Source organism: Nipponia nippon, unplaced genomic scaffold (assembly GCF_047370975.1).
Source record: "Nipponia nippon isolate SJK-2023a ecotype South Korea unplaced genomic scaffold, ASM4737097v1 scaffold_1, whole genome shotgun sequence".
Classification (NCBI taxonomy): Eukaryota; Metazoa; Chordata; class Aves; order Pelecaniformes; family Threskiornithidae; genus Nipponia; species Nipponia nippon.
In genome coordinates, this window is record NW_028262290.1 from 167372361 (window position 1) to 167386871 (window position 14511).

At 69.5% G+C, this 14511-nt stretch overlaps 1 protein-coding gene across 1 annotated transcript; it reads right to left on the bottom strand.

The window, feature by feature from the left end:
• Nucleotides 1-4017: 4017 nt before the first annotated feature.
• On the bottom strand, nucleotides 4018-8262 carry LOC148057724 (uncharacterized). Its single transcript, XM_087733304.1, has 4 exons — nucleotides 8178-8262; nucleotides 7622-7748; nucleotides 6736-6840; nucleotides 4018-6459 (listed from the first exon to the last, which is right to left on the bottom strand). Exons 1-4 carry the CDS (start codon nucleotides 8184-8186, stop codon nucleotides 5426-5428), a joined length of 1275 nt encoding a protein of 424 aa, XP_087589430.1. The 5' UTR covers nucleotides 8187-8262; the 3' UTR covers nucleotides 4018-5425.
• Between the last annotated feature and the right edge of the window lie 6249 nt (nucleotides 8263-14511).

Sequence of the window (14511 nt, forward strand, 5' to 3'; positions counted from 1 at the left end):
CGGGATGCTCTGGTGTGTCCGGGTGCTCCGGTGTTTCCCCCCGGGCTGCTCCGGTGGCCCCTGGCCCCGCACTGCTCCGGGGTGTCCAGGGTGCTCCAGTGTGCCCTGCCCGGGATGCTCCAGTGCCCCCCCCCCAGTATGCTCCAGTGCCCCCCGGGATGCTTCAGTGTCCCCAGGACAGGATGCTCTGGTGCCCCCCAGCATGCTCCAGTGCCCCCCGGGATGCTCCGGTGTCCCTGGGCCGGGATGCTCCAGTGCCCCCTGGAATGCTCCAGCATCCCATGGGATGCTCCAGTGCCCTCTGGGATGCTCTGGTGTCCCCGGGCCAGGATGCTCCAGTGCCCTCTGGGATGCTCTGGTGCCCACTAGGATGCTCCAGTATCCCCAGTCCGGGATGCTCCAGTGCCCTGGGATGCTCTGGTCCCCCCAGGCCGGGATGCTCTGGTGAACCCCGGTCCAGAGCGGGTGCAGGCGGGCTGCTGAGCCCAGCCCAGGGTGCCCCCCCGTCCCCCCGTGGCAGGGGCCACGCAGCCCAGTGCAGCCCGGAGCAGCCAGCGCCACCGGGAGCAGGGTGCGTTACGGGGACCGCGGTACACTTGTGTGCGATAAGCAGTCGTAACGGTAACGCACGTCAGCTCGCAGAGGATCCAGCGGGTGATGAACTGCAGTGGGATGAGGGGACACGGGGACACGGGGACATGGGTGTGATGGAGCGGCTGGGGGAGGCCGGCAGGGAAGCCACGCCGCGCCGCGCCGGAGCTGGCGGGAAGGGGTGCAGGGTCCCGGGGTGCTGGGTCTGGGTGCCGGCAAGGGCAGAGGGAGAGATCCGCCATGTGAGGGGACGAGGGGAACGTGCCGCCGGCCTGCCACCCGCCCGGCAGCGGGGCTGGGGACAGCCCGGGCAGGGGTGCGGGGCAGGGGTGGGTGAGCCAGGGGGGAGGAGCGCAGGATGCGGCGCTCGGAGCAGCGGGGACCAGCCCGGAGCAGGGCCCCGTGTCCGACACCCCGAGCTCCCTAAACCCTGCCACTGCTCTGCCTCCCTCTGCACCCCTTGGCCTGGCGCTGGGGCCGGGGCGGCCTCCGGAGCAGCCGGGGGGTCTGGGAAGGGGCCGCAGAGGGGAAACGGCGGCCACTGCTGCGAAGGCAGGAGCAGGACCTGAGGCGGAGGGTGCCCGTCCCGTCGATGCTGCGATGCCGAACGTGGCGGAGCCTTCGCCTCCCACAAGCTCCTGGCATTTAAATCCCGGCACTGAGCGAGCCACCATGCCAGCGAGCCAGGTTTCGTGAGCTTCAGCTCTCACAAAAGCGGGGCCAGGGCCACGCGTGGCACGGCACGGGGTGTGCCAGCTCCCTGCCCACTCCAGTGCCGCTCCACGCCGCCATGCATCACCGCGCCGCCCTGGCACGCCATCCCTTCTGCTCCCACCCCTGCCATCCCCAGGACCCAGCTCTCCGCGTCGCAGCCCGGCCTCCTCCTCATCCCCTCTCCCTGCCTGCTCCGGGCAGCCCTGGCTTCCACTGCTCTTCTTGGCTTCTCCGGTCCGGGGACGGGCTGCAGGGACGGGGACACCCTCCCCAGCACGGGCAGCGCGCGGCCGAGGGGACGGCAAGGGGGACGCGGGAGCTGCGCTGCCCAGAGGTGTTGGCACCCGGCGCCGAGGGCGAGCGGCTTCGGGGCAGCAAAGGGGCTGCGTGAGGACAATTAACCGGCTTCTCCCCCAGCACCCCTAAACCAAGGGGGGCACCTGGGTGACCGGCCCGTGCTGGCAGCGGCTCCAGGCTCGTGCCCGTCCCCAGCCAGGGCCTTGCAGCCCCCGGCAGTGCCGGGGTGCAGGTCCAGCGCCCACCAGTTCACGGCTGGGGCCGGGCAGCGAACGTGGCCATGGGGAAGGGGGTTCACAGCCCCGGCGGAGTCCAGCGTCGGCTTCGCTGTTTCTGCCGTTGTCCGTTATTCCACCACCAGTAACCAAAGGAAATTCTGGTGTCGCCTGGTGCGGTGGGGCGTAAGGGGCCAGGCAGCGTGAGCAGAGCAGCGGCTGGCAGAGAGGCAGCGAGGGTCCCCCGCTGAGCTGGACGCCGCACATCGCGGTGAGCAGGCACCCGCCGGCCCGGTGTTGCCGGGAGCACCACCACTCCTGAGGCTCTGCCGCAGCCATTCAATTAACGCAGTGATTTATAAAGCCTTCGTCTAAGATTTCACGTGGCTCAAAACCTCTCAGCAGACGGTGAGAGCGGCCAAGCCCCACGCAGAGCAGCAGACGGCTTGGCCGCAGCCGGCTGCAGCCCCTCGATGCGCAGCTTTGGTGTCCCCCGAAGCCTCTTTGAGCGGAGACGGGGAGCAGCACCACGCTGGGTGGGAGCGCCACATCCCCAGGGACTCCATGTCGGGACGACACCCGCAGTCGGCACACGCAGCCACGCGAACCACGGGCGCCCCGGCACGGGCAACCCCTCCCGGGCCGCGTGTTCGTTGTGGTGTTTGCCTTCGAGTCCAGCACCAGGGCCGAGGAGAGACGTCCCTTCCCTGCCGGAGGCTGCCGCGGCTGGGACCGTGGGTGCCAGGACGGGACACGGCTCAGCCCCGGCGGCTCCGTGCCCAGGGCAGGGGGAACCCCCGGGGACCTGTGCCCACTCCTGGAGAGGCAGCTCGGGGGGGCAGCGGAGCGGGGTGTCCCACGGGCGGCTGCTCTCCCTCCCAGCTCCCACCAGGCACCAGCCCCTCGGATGTCTGTCTGTCTGTCTGTCTGTCCCCAGCCGCCCCCCGACTCTGCGAACTCAGGCGCGCCGTGGCCTGAGCGGGGCCCCCGCAGCGTTCGGGCTGGTGCGGGTGCCCCGTCCCTCCCGCGGCACCACGGGAAGTCCCCCAGCACCGGGAGCAGCCTCCAGCGAGGCCCGGGCGCGGGTGCCGCGGGGCGGCAGGGACGCAGCCGGCTCAAGACCTCGGCCCTGACAGCGTCCCTGGGAACAGTGCCGGGGCTGTGCCGGGACAGGGCGGCCCCGTGCACCGCAGCCACGGTCAGCCTCGCCGCAGGGCAGGAGCCACGGGACCCGGCGTGCCTCTGACGCCACGCACGCCGCCTCCTCCTCCTCACAGGCAGCAGACGCCCGCGGGCCCCGGCTCGGGCTGCGAGGCGCTGGAGCCCTGCTGCCGCTCCCGCCCGCCGCCCTCTCCTCCGCTGAGCGTTTCTGAGATATTTACCTTTTCGAAGCATTGTCCAGCTGGCGGGGGGTCGAGCGTCCGTGCTGGCACCGGCGGCCGTGGCAGGTCGGCCCCCCAGGCTGATTTTGATTCCTGGCAAGGCTTCGATAACCCCCCGTCCCGCTGGCCTCGGCCGTTCCCAGCTCTCCGCACCAGCAGCTCCCAGAGGCCGCTTCGCAGGGGCGGAAAAGCTGGTGCCAACGGCGGCGGGCGGGTGCCAACTGCAGCGCGGACCCGTTTATTCCCACCCCCGGCCTCTGCCATCGGCCCTGGGGGGAGAGGGGAGGAGGACGGGAGCGGGGCCGACGTGACCCCGAGCGGCAGCGCAGGAGCCCGGGGCACAGACGGCCACCGCAGGGCTCCCAGGGTGGGAGCGAGCGAGCGCAGGGGCTCGCGGGGCCAGCACTTGCCCCACCTGGGCAGGGGGTCACCCCAGTGTGAGCGCTGGTTGCTGCAGCTTCTCTCCGATGCACCTCGCCTCCGAGGCCGTAATTAATAGGGAACGGAACGGAACATTTCAGCTGGAAGGGACCTACAACGACCGTCCAGTCCAACTGCAGCGAGTCCCCCGGGAACAGGCACATTTGGGGGTCCCTGGGCAATGCCAGGGCAAGGAGCGGGTAAGGCTGGGCTGAGCGGTCCTGCACCGGAGGAGGAGGAGGAGGAGAGCAATCCCCCTCCCCTGCACCCCCAGCCAGGAGCCGCTCCTTCCCCACCTGCAGCCGCCCCCCCCCCCCGGCTCCTCTCGCTCCTGGGCCGCGCCACTCGCAGGGCGCTGCCGTGGCACCGGCGGCCGCTCGCCCAAACCCACAGCCACATTTCTGCAAAAGGGATTTATTAAACCATGAGAAAACACTGACAACGTGGTGCTCCGTGACTCAAAACGCACCGACGGAGCCCTACGCGGGGACAGGGGAACCGGTGCAGCGTAGCGCTCGAGGGAAAAGCCACCGGCCACGAGGCCAACTGGGTGGCCGCGCTCCCTAGAACTGGGAGGAGCGGTCCCTGCTCCCCGGCACTGCCCCCCATTTCAAACCAAGGTCCAGAGCGGTTCAGAAGGCGGCGGCGGGTCCCGGCGGGGCAGCGGGGTGCCCTGGTCCCACCGGGAGCCCGGCGCGTCGGCAGGTGGGGGGGATCGCGGTGCCCGAGGAACAGGGCGACGCTCACGACACCCTACGCTGGGCGCTTCTCCTGCGCCCATCGCCCTGCCAGACCCCCACCTCCCCCCTGCCTGGCCGGGGGACCCCCAGCGCTCCGGCCGCGCACAGCCGCCTTCCCAACACGCAGACGTCCTCGCCCTCGAGAGCCGCCTGGCGCGGTGACCGCCGCAGGACACTGCACCCCCGGCAGCCCCCCGGCCCGCTGGGTCCTGCAGTGCTGCGGAGGGCGGGAAGCCCCTCACCCAGCGAGGCCACTGGCTCCTTGGGGCCCGACACAGCTCCTTGGGGCCCGACACAGCCCCTCCTGCCACCCCGCCAGCTCTGCCCACTTCACCGCCTCGACCGCGGCCCCGCTCCGCTCCCCGGCAGGAGACCGGACAGGGGAGCGGAGCCCGGGGGTCCCGCTCGTAGCCCCACGGCCCCCTCCCCACTCCACCCCAGCTGCCCACCGTCCGTCCCCCGCTTCGGCAGGGCTATGGGGCAGAAACAGCTCCCACGGGGACACCTGCACGGGGACAGCCGTGTCCCCACAGGGACCTCCCAGGAGCTGCCCCGTCCCTCCGAGCCCCGAGCCCGCGCGCAGCTGCGCCCGGGGGAGCGGGTCGGGGTGGGGGTCAGGGTGCTGTTCGTCCCCCAGCACCCCTCTGTGGGAAGACCGAGGCCCAAATGCTGGGCAGCGGGGAGAGGCTCTGAGCCCCGGGGCTGCCTCCCCCAGCACAGGATGAGGTCCCTCCGTTCCGCTGCACGAGGCCAGCGCCCACGCTCGCATCGCTCTCTCCTGGCTTTAAACACGGACGACGAGGACTCCCCCCCGCAGGGGGAAGGCACTGGGGGGACTGGGAGACCTGGGAAGTGCCCTGGAGGGTTTTTCTGAGGTCCGAAGGGGTGCGGAGCGCAGGGCTCACGGGTCCTGGAGGTGCACCGGGCCAAGCCCCGGGGAGGAGGCAACGGGCACAGGCCAAGTCACGTCCCGTGGGGGCAGGATGAGGCCCCCCCCGCCCCGCTGCAGCCCCCGGGCCCCTCCACGGGGGAATCAGCACCCTCCCACGCTCGAAAGCGGCCACAGCTACTGCTGGCAGCCCGTCGGGCCGTCCCCTGCCCCGAGGGCCCCCCGCTCCCCCTCTCCGTGCGCCCGCTGGTGCAGCAGCAGCTTGCTCTTGGAGCTGAAGCCCAGCCGGCACTGGGCGCAGGCGAAGGTCTTGTAGCGCCGGTGGAGCTTCTTGTGTGTGATGAGGTTGGCCTTGTTGCAGAAGGCCTTGTCGCACTGGGGGCAGGCGAAGGGCCGCTCGCCCGTGTGCACGCGCTGGTGCACCAGCAGGTTGCCGCTGCGGCTGAAGCCGCGGCCGCAGTCGGGGCACTTGTGGGAGCGCTCCTGCGCGTGGCTGCGCTGGTGGATGATCAGGCTCTCCTTCCAGCTGAAGCTGCGGTTGCAGCGCCCGCAGAGGAAGGGTCGCTCCCCGCAGTGGGTGGCCCGGTGCCGGCTCAGGCTGGCCTCGTCCTCGAAGCGTTTCTCGCACTCGGGGCACTTGCGGCGCGCGGCGCCGGCGTGCTCCTTGCGGTGCGCCTGCAGGTCACGCTTGTGGCGGAAGCCGTCCCCGCAGAGCGGGCAGGTGTAGCCGCCCTCGCCGCCGTGGCTCGCCCGGTGCCGCAGCAGGTCGCCTTTCAAGCAGAAGGTCCTGCTGCACTCCGTGCAGGCGTGCTGGCGCCGGCCCCGGTGCTTCTTGTGCGTCAGGAGGTTGCAGCGGTGGCGGAACGCCTTGCCGCAGGCGCCGCACTGGTAGGTGGGCGCCGGGTGCAGGTGCTCGCCCTGGTGCGCGCTCAGCCCGGCCCTGTCCTCAAAGCTCTGCCCGCAGGTGCCGCAGATGAGCAGCCCCTCGCCCCCCGCCCCGGGCACCTCCAGCGGCTGCTCCCCCCGCTCCCACCCCGGCAGCGCCGGGGGGGCGTCCCCGGCCCAGACCCCCGGCTCCGTGTCGCACCAGTCGGAGCAGAGCCTGGGGCACCCCAACTCCTCGGCCGCCCCGGCCGGCGACGCGCACGGGACCCAGCGTCCCCGGTTGTCGTCCTCAGACAGGTCCTCACCGGCCGTCGTGCCCCAGGCAGCTGTCGGGAACAGGAGCGCGGCCATGGTGGGGGGAGTCCTGGCGCGGAGGCACCGCCGGCACGGACCCACGACAGTCCCCGCGCCCGCGGCACCGGCCCCTCGCCTGCCGCAGCCTCCCCTCGCCCCTGCAACGCCCACGGGACGACCGGGCCCGGGGCGCGAGGTGGGACCCCCGCACCCAGCCAGCGAGGACGTCAGACTGGGCCCCGTATGGGGACCCCTAAGTTACTTAACCGGCACCAATTTCGCAGCCCGGTGTCCCCGCGGTCACTCACAGGTGCCAGAGGCGTCAGGAGCTCCGCCGTCCTCCCCGCCGTAGGGGATCCCCCCGCACCCCTCCTCCGCGGGCTCCATTTTGTAGATGAGCTTGAACTCGGGGCCTGTATGGGAGAGAAACCTCAGCATCCCCGGAGCCGCCCGAGGAGCGTCGCCGTCACCGGGGCCGCGGGGACATGCCTGGGGGACGCCAGCTGCGGGAGCGGCGGGGCCAAGGGGTTGCCGTGTCCAGGGCCCTCGGGAGCCACGGTCGTGGCAGTGAACCAGGGCGCACCGGGGTGGGGAGCAGCGGGGCTGGGGCACCCGGAGCCGTTATTTCTCACGCGCCGGGGACGGACTCGGCAAACCCAGGGAGGGCAGCGGGCGCGCTGCAGCCCCGCTCTGCGGGGAGAGACGGCAGGTCGGGCTCTGCCCACCTGCGGCCAGCTGGAGGGGCTCGGGCTGCAGACCCCCCGGCTGAGCTTCGGGACTCCCAGCCGAGCCTCCGGACCCCCCGGCTCCGCCTCCAGACCCCTGGCCGAGCCTCTGGACCCCCCGGCGGAGCTTCGGGACCCCTCGGCTGAGCCTCCAGACCCCCCCGGCAGAGCCTCCGGACCCCCCAGCTCAGCCTCGGGACCCCCCGGCTGAGCCTCCCGACCCCCCGGCTGAGCTTTGGGACCCCCCCAGCCGAGCCTCAGGACCCCTGGCCGAGCCTCCGGACCCCCAGCTGAGCCTCCGGACCCCCCGGCTCAGCCTCCGGACCCCCGGCGGAGCTTTGGGACCCCCCAGCTGAGCCTCGGGACCCCTGTCTGAGCCTCGGGACCCCCCGGCTCAGCCTCGGGACGTGCTCCCAGCCCGGCGGCGCTGCCGGCTGCCTGCCCGGGCTCCCCGGGGGCGCATCCTTACCCAGGCTGGCAACCAGGTCGTAGTTGGCCATCATCACCTCCTGGTAGAGCTCCCGCTGCCAGGCCGCCAGCTCTACCCACTCCTCGGGGGAGAAGTAGACGGCCACGTCCTCGAACGTCACCGCGCCCTGCGAAGCGGAGCGGGGGCTGAGGGGAGCCGGCATCGCCCGCCCCCGCCGTCGCCCCTGGCTCCCGAAACGCCCCGGTGCGGGGGCCCCCGGGCTGCGGTGACCCCGGCCGCGCCCGGCAGGCCCGGGCCCGAGGGGCCGGTTCCCCCCGCGGCGGGGCGAGGGGCGATGCCCGGGACCGGAGCGCTGGGGCCGCACGCAGCCCCCGCCGGGACACCGGGCTCCGGGGACGCCGGCGGCTGCGGGGTCTCGGTGCCCGCACGGCCGCTCCCTGCCGGCGCCGGGGGCTGCCCCGGACCCCGCACGCCGGGACCAAGAGCCGCGGGGCCGGCGGGCCTCAGGAGCAGCCCGGGGGCGCGGCACCGCGACCGGCACCGGCACCGCGACCGGCACCGCTCCGGGGGTCCCGGGGGTCCCGCTCGGCCTTACCGGCTGCATCGCTGCCCGGGCCGCGGCGGCTTCCCGGAACGGCCCCGCACGGAGCGCCCGGATGGCGCCGGCGGAGCCGCGGCCGGGGCGGGCCCGGAAGGGGACGGCGGGGGCGGGACCGCGGCGGGCGGCGGCGGGCACCGGCACCGGGTACCGGGGCATCGGCACCGGGGATGGCGGGGGGCACCGGCACCGGGTACCGGGGCATCGGCACCGGGCACCGGGGGTGGCGGGGGGCACCGGCACCGGGTACCGGGGCATCGGCACCGGGGGTGGCGGGGGGCACCGGCACCGGCACCGGGTACCGGGGCATCGGCACCGGGCACCGGGGGTGGCGGGGGGCACCGGCACCGGGTACCGGGGCATCGGCACCGGGGGTGGCGGGGGGCACCGGCACCGGGTACCGGGGCATCGGCACCGGGGATGGCGGGGGGCACCGGCACCGGGTACCGGGGCATCGGCACCGGGCACCGGGGGTGGCGGGGGGCACCGGCACCGGGTACCGGGGCATCGGCACCGGGGGTGGCGGGGGGCACCGGCACCGGGTACCGGGGCATCGGCACCGGGGGTGGCGGGGGGCACCGGCACCGGGTACCGGGGCATCGGCACCGGGGGTGGCGGGGGGCACCGGCACCGGGTACCGGGGCATCGGCACTGGGCACCGGGGGCATTGGCACTGGGAATGGTGGGGGGCATCAGCCCCGGGCACCAGGGATGGCAGGGAGCATCAGCCCCGGGTACCGGCAGCCCCGGGCACCGAGGATCGTGGGGAGCATCAGCTGATGCATTGGCCCCGGGCGCCGGGAATGGCGGGGAGCATCAGCCCTGGTTACTGGGAACTGCAGGGAGCATCAGCCCCGGGCACTGGGAGCCCCATACACCAGGAGCATAGGCACTGGTCATGGGGAGCACCGGGCACCGGGAGCATCAGTCCCGGCTGTGGGGAGCACCGGGCACCGGGGGCATCGGCCCTGGGCACCAGCAGCCCTGAGCACTGGGAATCATGGGGAGCACCAGCACCAGGCACCGGGAGCATCAGTCCCGGCTATGGGGAGCTCCAGGCACCGGGAGCATTGGCACCGGTCATGGGGAGCCTGAGGCACCAGGAGCATCGGCACCAGTCATGGGGAGCACCGGGCACCGGGAGCATTAGCCCCGGGTACCGGGAGTATCAGCCCCGGCTATGGGGAGCACTGGGTATGGGGAGCATCTGCACCGGTCAGGGGGAGCCTTGGGCACGGGAAGCATCAGTCCCGGGCACCGGCAGCCCCAGGCCCCGGGAATCACCGGGAGCATCAGCCCCGGCTGTGGGGAGCACCGGGCGTGGGGACCATCAGCCCCATTTCAGGGAGCATCGGCGCTGGGCACCAGCAGGAGTGAGCAGCCGGCCCCGGGTGCGTGCGGTGAGCCCCGGGCTGGCCGGCAGCTCCTGCCCGCCTGGGGGGATGAAGGGGACTGGCCAGGGCCCAGGGGCTCCAGCCGGACCCCCCATGCCGCAGCTCGGGGCAGGGGTCCGTGCGCCCACGCACCGCTCTGCCGTCGCTGGCCGTCCCCTCCTGCCCTCCGCCACGCTCCCACCCCCATCTTGTCAGGGCCTGCCCCGGGCTCGGCGCGTCCTGGCTGCGGATGGCGGCGGCTCCTCTGCCGTCCCCCACGAGAAGCGGGGAGCTGCGGGCAGACGCTGGGGTCGCAGCGGGTCGCCATGGCAGGGGAGGCTCTGCCATCGCGCCTGGCGTGCACTGGCCGCTGCGCCGGGGTGGCACGGCCCTCGAGGTCACTCTCCAGCCAAAGCCCGTGCCTCCGTGCCCCACGGGCTCCCCAGCTCCCTGGGCCCCGGGCCCCGAACCACGCTGGCTCCTGCGGGGTCTCGTGCTGCTGGTGCAGGACCGGGCTCCGGCCCAGGAATGCCCTGGGGAGAGGAGCCGGGGGGTGACTCCTGGAGCTCCCCTCGGAGCACGCCCCAGACCTGGGGGAAATGCGGGTGGGAACGTCTCTGGGCAGAGCGGGGTTTGGCCCTGCTCCTCTGCCCCCTCGTGGGTGCGACTGCCCCCAGGGAGGGACCCCCCTCCAGTGCTCGCGGGGGGAACCCTGCCCAGCCGCACCGCCGGCAGCCAGGGGCTGTGCCAGGCAGGTCGTGCTGGGAACGAGCATCCACCGGCACGTCCCGGGGGGGAATGGCATCCACCAGCGCATCCCGGGAGGGAATGGCATCCACCGGCGGCATCCTGGGTGAACCAGTGGCCTGTGCCACCCCGAGGCAAGGGACGGTGCTGCCCGCAGGGCCAACCACTGAGGGGTGGGAAAAGGAGGGTCCTCCAGTGGGGAAAGCCCTGCTAAGGAGCTGGGAGGTGCTGGGCAAGGACAGGGAAGCCCCGAATCCCTGACCTACCCTGTGCCGGGGTGCCACGGCCCGTTCCCCGCGGCGTGGGGCAGCCCTGGGGAGCCGGCACTGCTGGGTGAGGAGGGCTTCGCGTGCTGGGCACGGGAATTCCCCAGCCCACGACCAGGCAGCCCTGGCCTTCCCCACCCGGGCTGGAGGGACCTGGCAGAGCCTCCCCCTTGTCCCCGGGAATCCATGGCACACAGCTCTCCCTGTCCCCAGGGAATCCGTGGCACACAGCTCTCCCCGTCCCGGGATCCGTGGCACACAGCTCTCCCTGTCCCGGGATCCGTGGCACACAGCTCTCCCTGTCCCAGGATCCGTGGCACACAGCTCTCCCTGTCCCGGGATCCGTGGCACACAGCTCTCCCTGTCCCGGGATCCATGGCACACAGCTCTCCCTGTCCCGGGATCCATGGCACACAGCTCTCCCCGTCCCGGGATCCGTGGCACACAGCTCTCCCCGTCCCGGGATCCGTGGCACACAGCTCTCCCTGTCCCGGGATCCGTGGCACACAGCTCTCCCTGTCCCGGGATCCATGGCACACAGCTCTCCCCGTCCCTGGGGTCCGTGGTCCACGGTGGGGGATCCCCTCCGCCCCGCGGCCCCGGCGCAGCAGCCAGACCCCCTGCAGCCCCCACGGGCGGCCGCACCAACCCCTCCCCCGGCGCCGTCCCGCTCGCTCGGGCGCCTTGGGGAGACGCCGGGTGCCTCGTGCTCGGCACAGGGGGTGCCCAGGGCAGGGGAGAGCCGTGGGGCAGCCCCTGCCAGGCCCAGGCCCCCTCCGTGCCCCCCTGCCACCCCCCTCTGCCACGTCCCTGCCACACCTTGTCCCCCTGGCCACCGCCACCATCCCTGCTCCATCCCCGCCGGCCTCCGGCTCCTTCCCGCAGTCCCGGCTCCAGGAGGGGCCGTTCAACAGCAGCACCCCAGAATGGGTGAGGGGGTGGCTGGATGTGGGGCACACGGCATCCCCCTGCCCCCGGGATGGGGTGGGGTGGGGATGGGATGGGGTGGGGATGGGATGGGGTGGGGATGGGATGGGATGGGGATGGGATGGGATGGGATGGGGATGGGGATGGGGATGGGGATGGGATGGGATGGGGATGGGGTGGGGATGGGATGGGATGGGATGGGATGGGATGGGATGGGGATGGGGATGGGGATGGGGATGGGGATGGGGATGGGGATGGGATGGGATGGGATGGGGATGGGGTGGGGATGGGATGGGATGGGATGGGATGGGGATGGGGATGGGGATGGGGTGGGGATGGGGTGGGGATGGGGATGGGATGGGGATGGGGTGGGGATGGGGTGGGATGGGGATGGGATGGGATGGGATGGGATGGGATGGGATGGAGATGGGGATGGGATGGGGATGGGATGGAGATGGGGATGGGGATGGGATGGAGATGGGGATGGGATGGAGATGGGGGGGATGGGATGGGGGGGGCTGTGGCTGCCAGCGCAGGGGGGGTCCTGGGGTGTCGGGGGGCGTTATGGGGTGCCGGGGGGTGCTATGGGGTGCCCGGGCCGCAGGGCAGCCCTGGGGGTCTCGGTGATGTCCTGCAGAAAGAGGGATACTGCAGTTAGCAAAGCTCCGAACCACCTGTGCCTCGGGAAAGGCATTTGGGGGGGAGCGAAGAGATCTGGAAGTGTTCGTCTAAGTAACGAACCGTGGCAAACTAACGGCTCCAGCCTTGAGGGAGAGCTACCGGAGCGATAAAAGGGAACATCTCGGCGCCAGAGGCTGGACGGCGGCCAGAGAAGCCGCAGTCGGAGGGAATCGTGGGTCGGACTCCGGCCGGCACCGGAGGCCTTTCCTTGGGGACTCCCGTCTTGCGATCCCCCGGCGGGTGGTGAGTACCTAGCGGACATCCAAAACTAAGACGTTGCCAATTTATTTTGGGTTCACTCCCCGAGTAACTCGTATCCGCTCGCGGTACAGATCGGTGGAGGGTCTTGTGAAGCCGAATATCCCGGGTTATCCCCGTGCGATATTACGGTGACAACTGGAGCACGAGGATTGGGTTGCGGAGTACTCCTAGGTGTTTTTGTGATCGTAAAAGACATCTTGTTGTGTGGGTGTTACAAAAAGGGTAACTTGCCATCTACCCAAGGGGGAATCACCGCAAATTCACCGTTAGGATGTATTTTAAGTCATTGGAAGAGATTTGGTGGTGACCCCCTAACTAAAATAAAAGTAATTATGTATTGTAATCGGCGGTGGCCTTCCTATATTTTGGAAGATCGGGAGAAATGGCCTAAAAATGGAACTCTGAATTATAACACCATTTTGCAACTTATGCCGTTCTGTAGGCGGGAGGGTAAATGGGACGGTGTGCCCATGGGGACGTGTTTTTCGGGCTGAGGAACGATTACGACAGTAGAAGAGCCTGCGGTTGGATTGCTAAAGATGCTAATGCGTTGGCATCGGAGAAAGAAGGAGATGGAAAGGTACCAAAATGACGTTGTTCGGCTTGGAGTATCAGAAACAGATGTAAGAAGTTGCGAGAAGCTCCGGAGGAGGAGGAGGAAAGTGAAGATGGAGAGGAAGATTTGTCGGCCCGGTGGCTGACGGAGCAAGGCGGGGGGAGCGGCGTGGCAGGGAGCTTTGGGAGAAGCGGTAGGGTGGACGGCAATCCAGTACACGCGAGGGTCCCGTTATCCACGGCAGGTTGGGGAGCGTGGAAGGCAATGGCAGGGCCTCACAGGAGGACGCGGATAAAACGGTCAAGGTTTTGGAAACGATAACGGAGGCTCATGATCCGGACTGGTGAGATCTACAGGTAGTTTTGGGAAATTTGATGTCATGAAGAACGCAGGCTTGTGTTAGCGAAGGCGAAAGAAGAGGCAGAGAGGGTTCACGTTCAGGATGCCCCAGCTGGGAGGGTAGAGGATCATTTCCCTCCGACCAACCCGGAATGGAATCCGAATAACCCGATACAGAGGTTGTGAATTACTGAATATCAGAGGCTCGTGTTGTTTGGAGCTAAAAATGCTCTACCTAACGGGAGGAATCTCTCCAAACTATCGGATATTTCAGAGAAAAGGTGAAAATCCCTCATCGTTCTACAAACGACGGTGTGAGCCAGCCCAGAAAAAGGAAACGATAATTTGGGGTTTGTAAGCTTGTTCGTGGGGCGCCAGGAGACAGACAGCAGGGGCGGACGCGAGGTCGCTGGATAAGTTGTTGGGAGGTGTATAATAACCGAGAGGAGGTGGAAAAGAAAAGGCAGGGAAAAACGCAGGTGCAGAAGGAAGGTCGGAAGGGCCGGCTGCTGGCGGCGGCCCCAGCCGAGGGGAACGGGAGTAGGGGAAGAGGGGTTCAAGCCGCGGGAAGAAGCAGCGCGTTCAATCCAAATCGAGGGCTTGGGTCTCCCCTGGGGAAAGACCAGCGTGAGCAAAAGAGACGCTGGAAAAGGGAATGGCCGCACATCCCGAGCGGAGAATTGCCCCCCCCGAAGCAGGGAGGATCCACGGGTGGCAATTAACTGCATTAACTACAGCTCGAGGTGCGGACGGAGGGGGCCGGGGGGGTTCGGAAGATTCCCCAGCAGAACCCCCGTTACCCCGAAGCTGGGGAACGAAAAGGTGAAGGTTGTAATCGATACGGGAGCGACTTATTCCGTGTTAAATACTTGCAAAGGGCAATTAAGCGAACAGGTTACCCCTGTTGTCGGGGCCACAGGGAGACGGGAAGCGCGGCCTTTCTTTCAGCCTCTTAAACGTGGAATTGGTAAAAGGAGTTATAGTCACAAATTTTTATATCTTCCCAATGCCCTTGTTAGGAGAGATTTATTGAGTAAATTAAATGCACAGATAAGCTTTGAGCAAGGAACTATTAGTGTACAAATACCAGAAGAAAAACCCTTGGAGGCGCAAGTCTTTGCCTTACAGAAAATAGAAGAGAATGAAAAAGAGAATAAGGACGAAATTCCCGACGAAGCGCT

Excerpts from the sequence above, each read along its gene's own strand:
- LOC148057724 (XM_087733304.1), bottom strand. Across the intron at positions 6,841-7,621 it reads CGACCTGGTTGCCAGCCTGG|GCCCCGAGTTCAAGCTCATC; the intron begins GTAAGGATGCGC and ends TCTCCCATACAG. Across the intron at positions 6,460-6,735 it reads TCCTGACGCCTCTGGCACCT|CTGCCTGGGGCACGACGGCC; the intron begins GTGAGTGACCGC and ends TGTTCCCGACAG.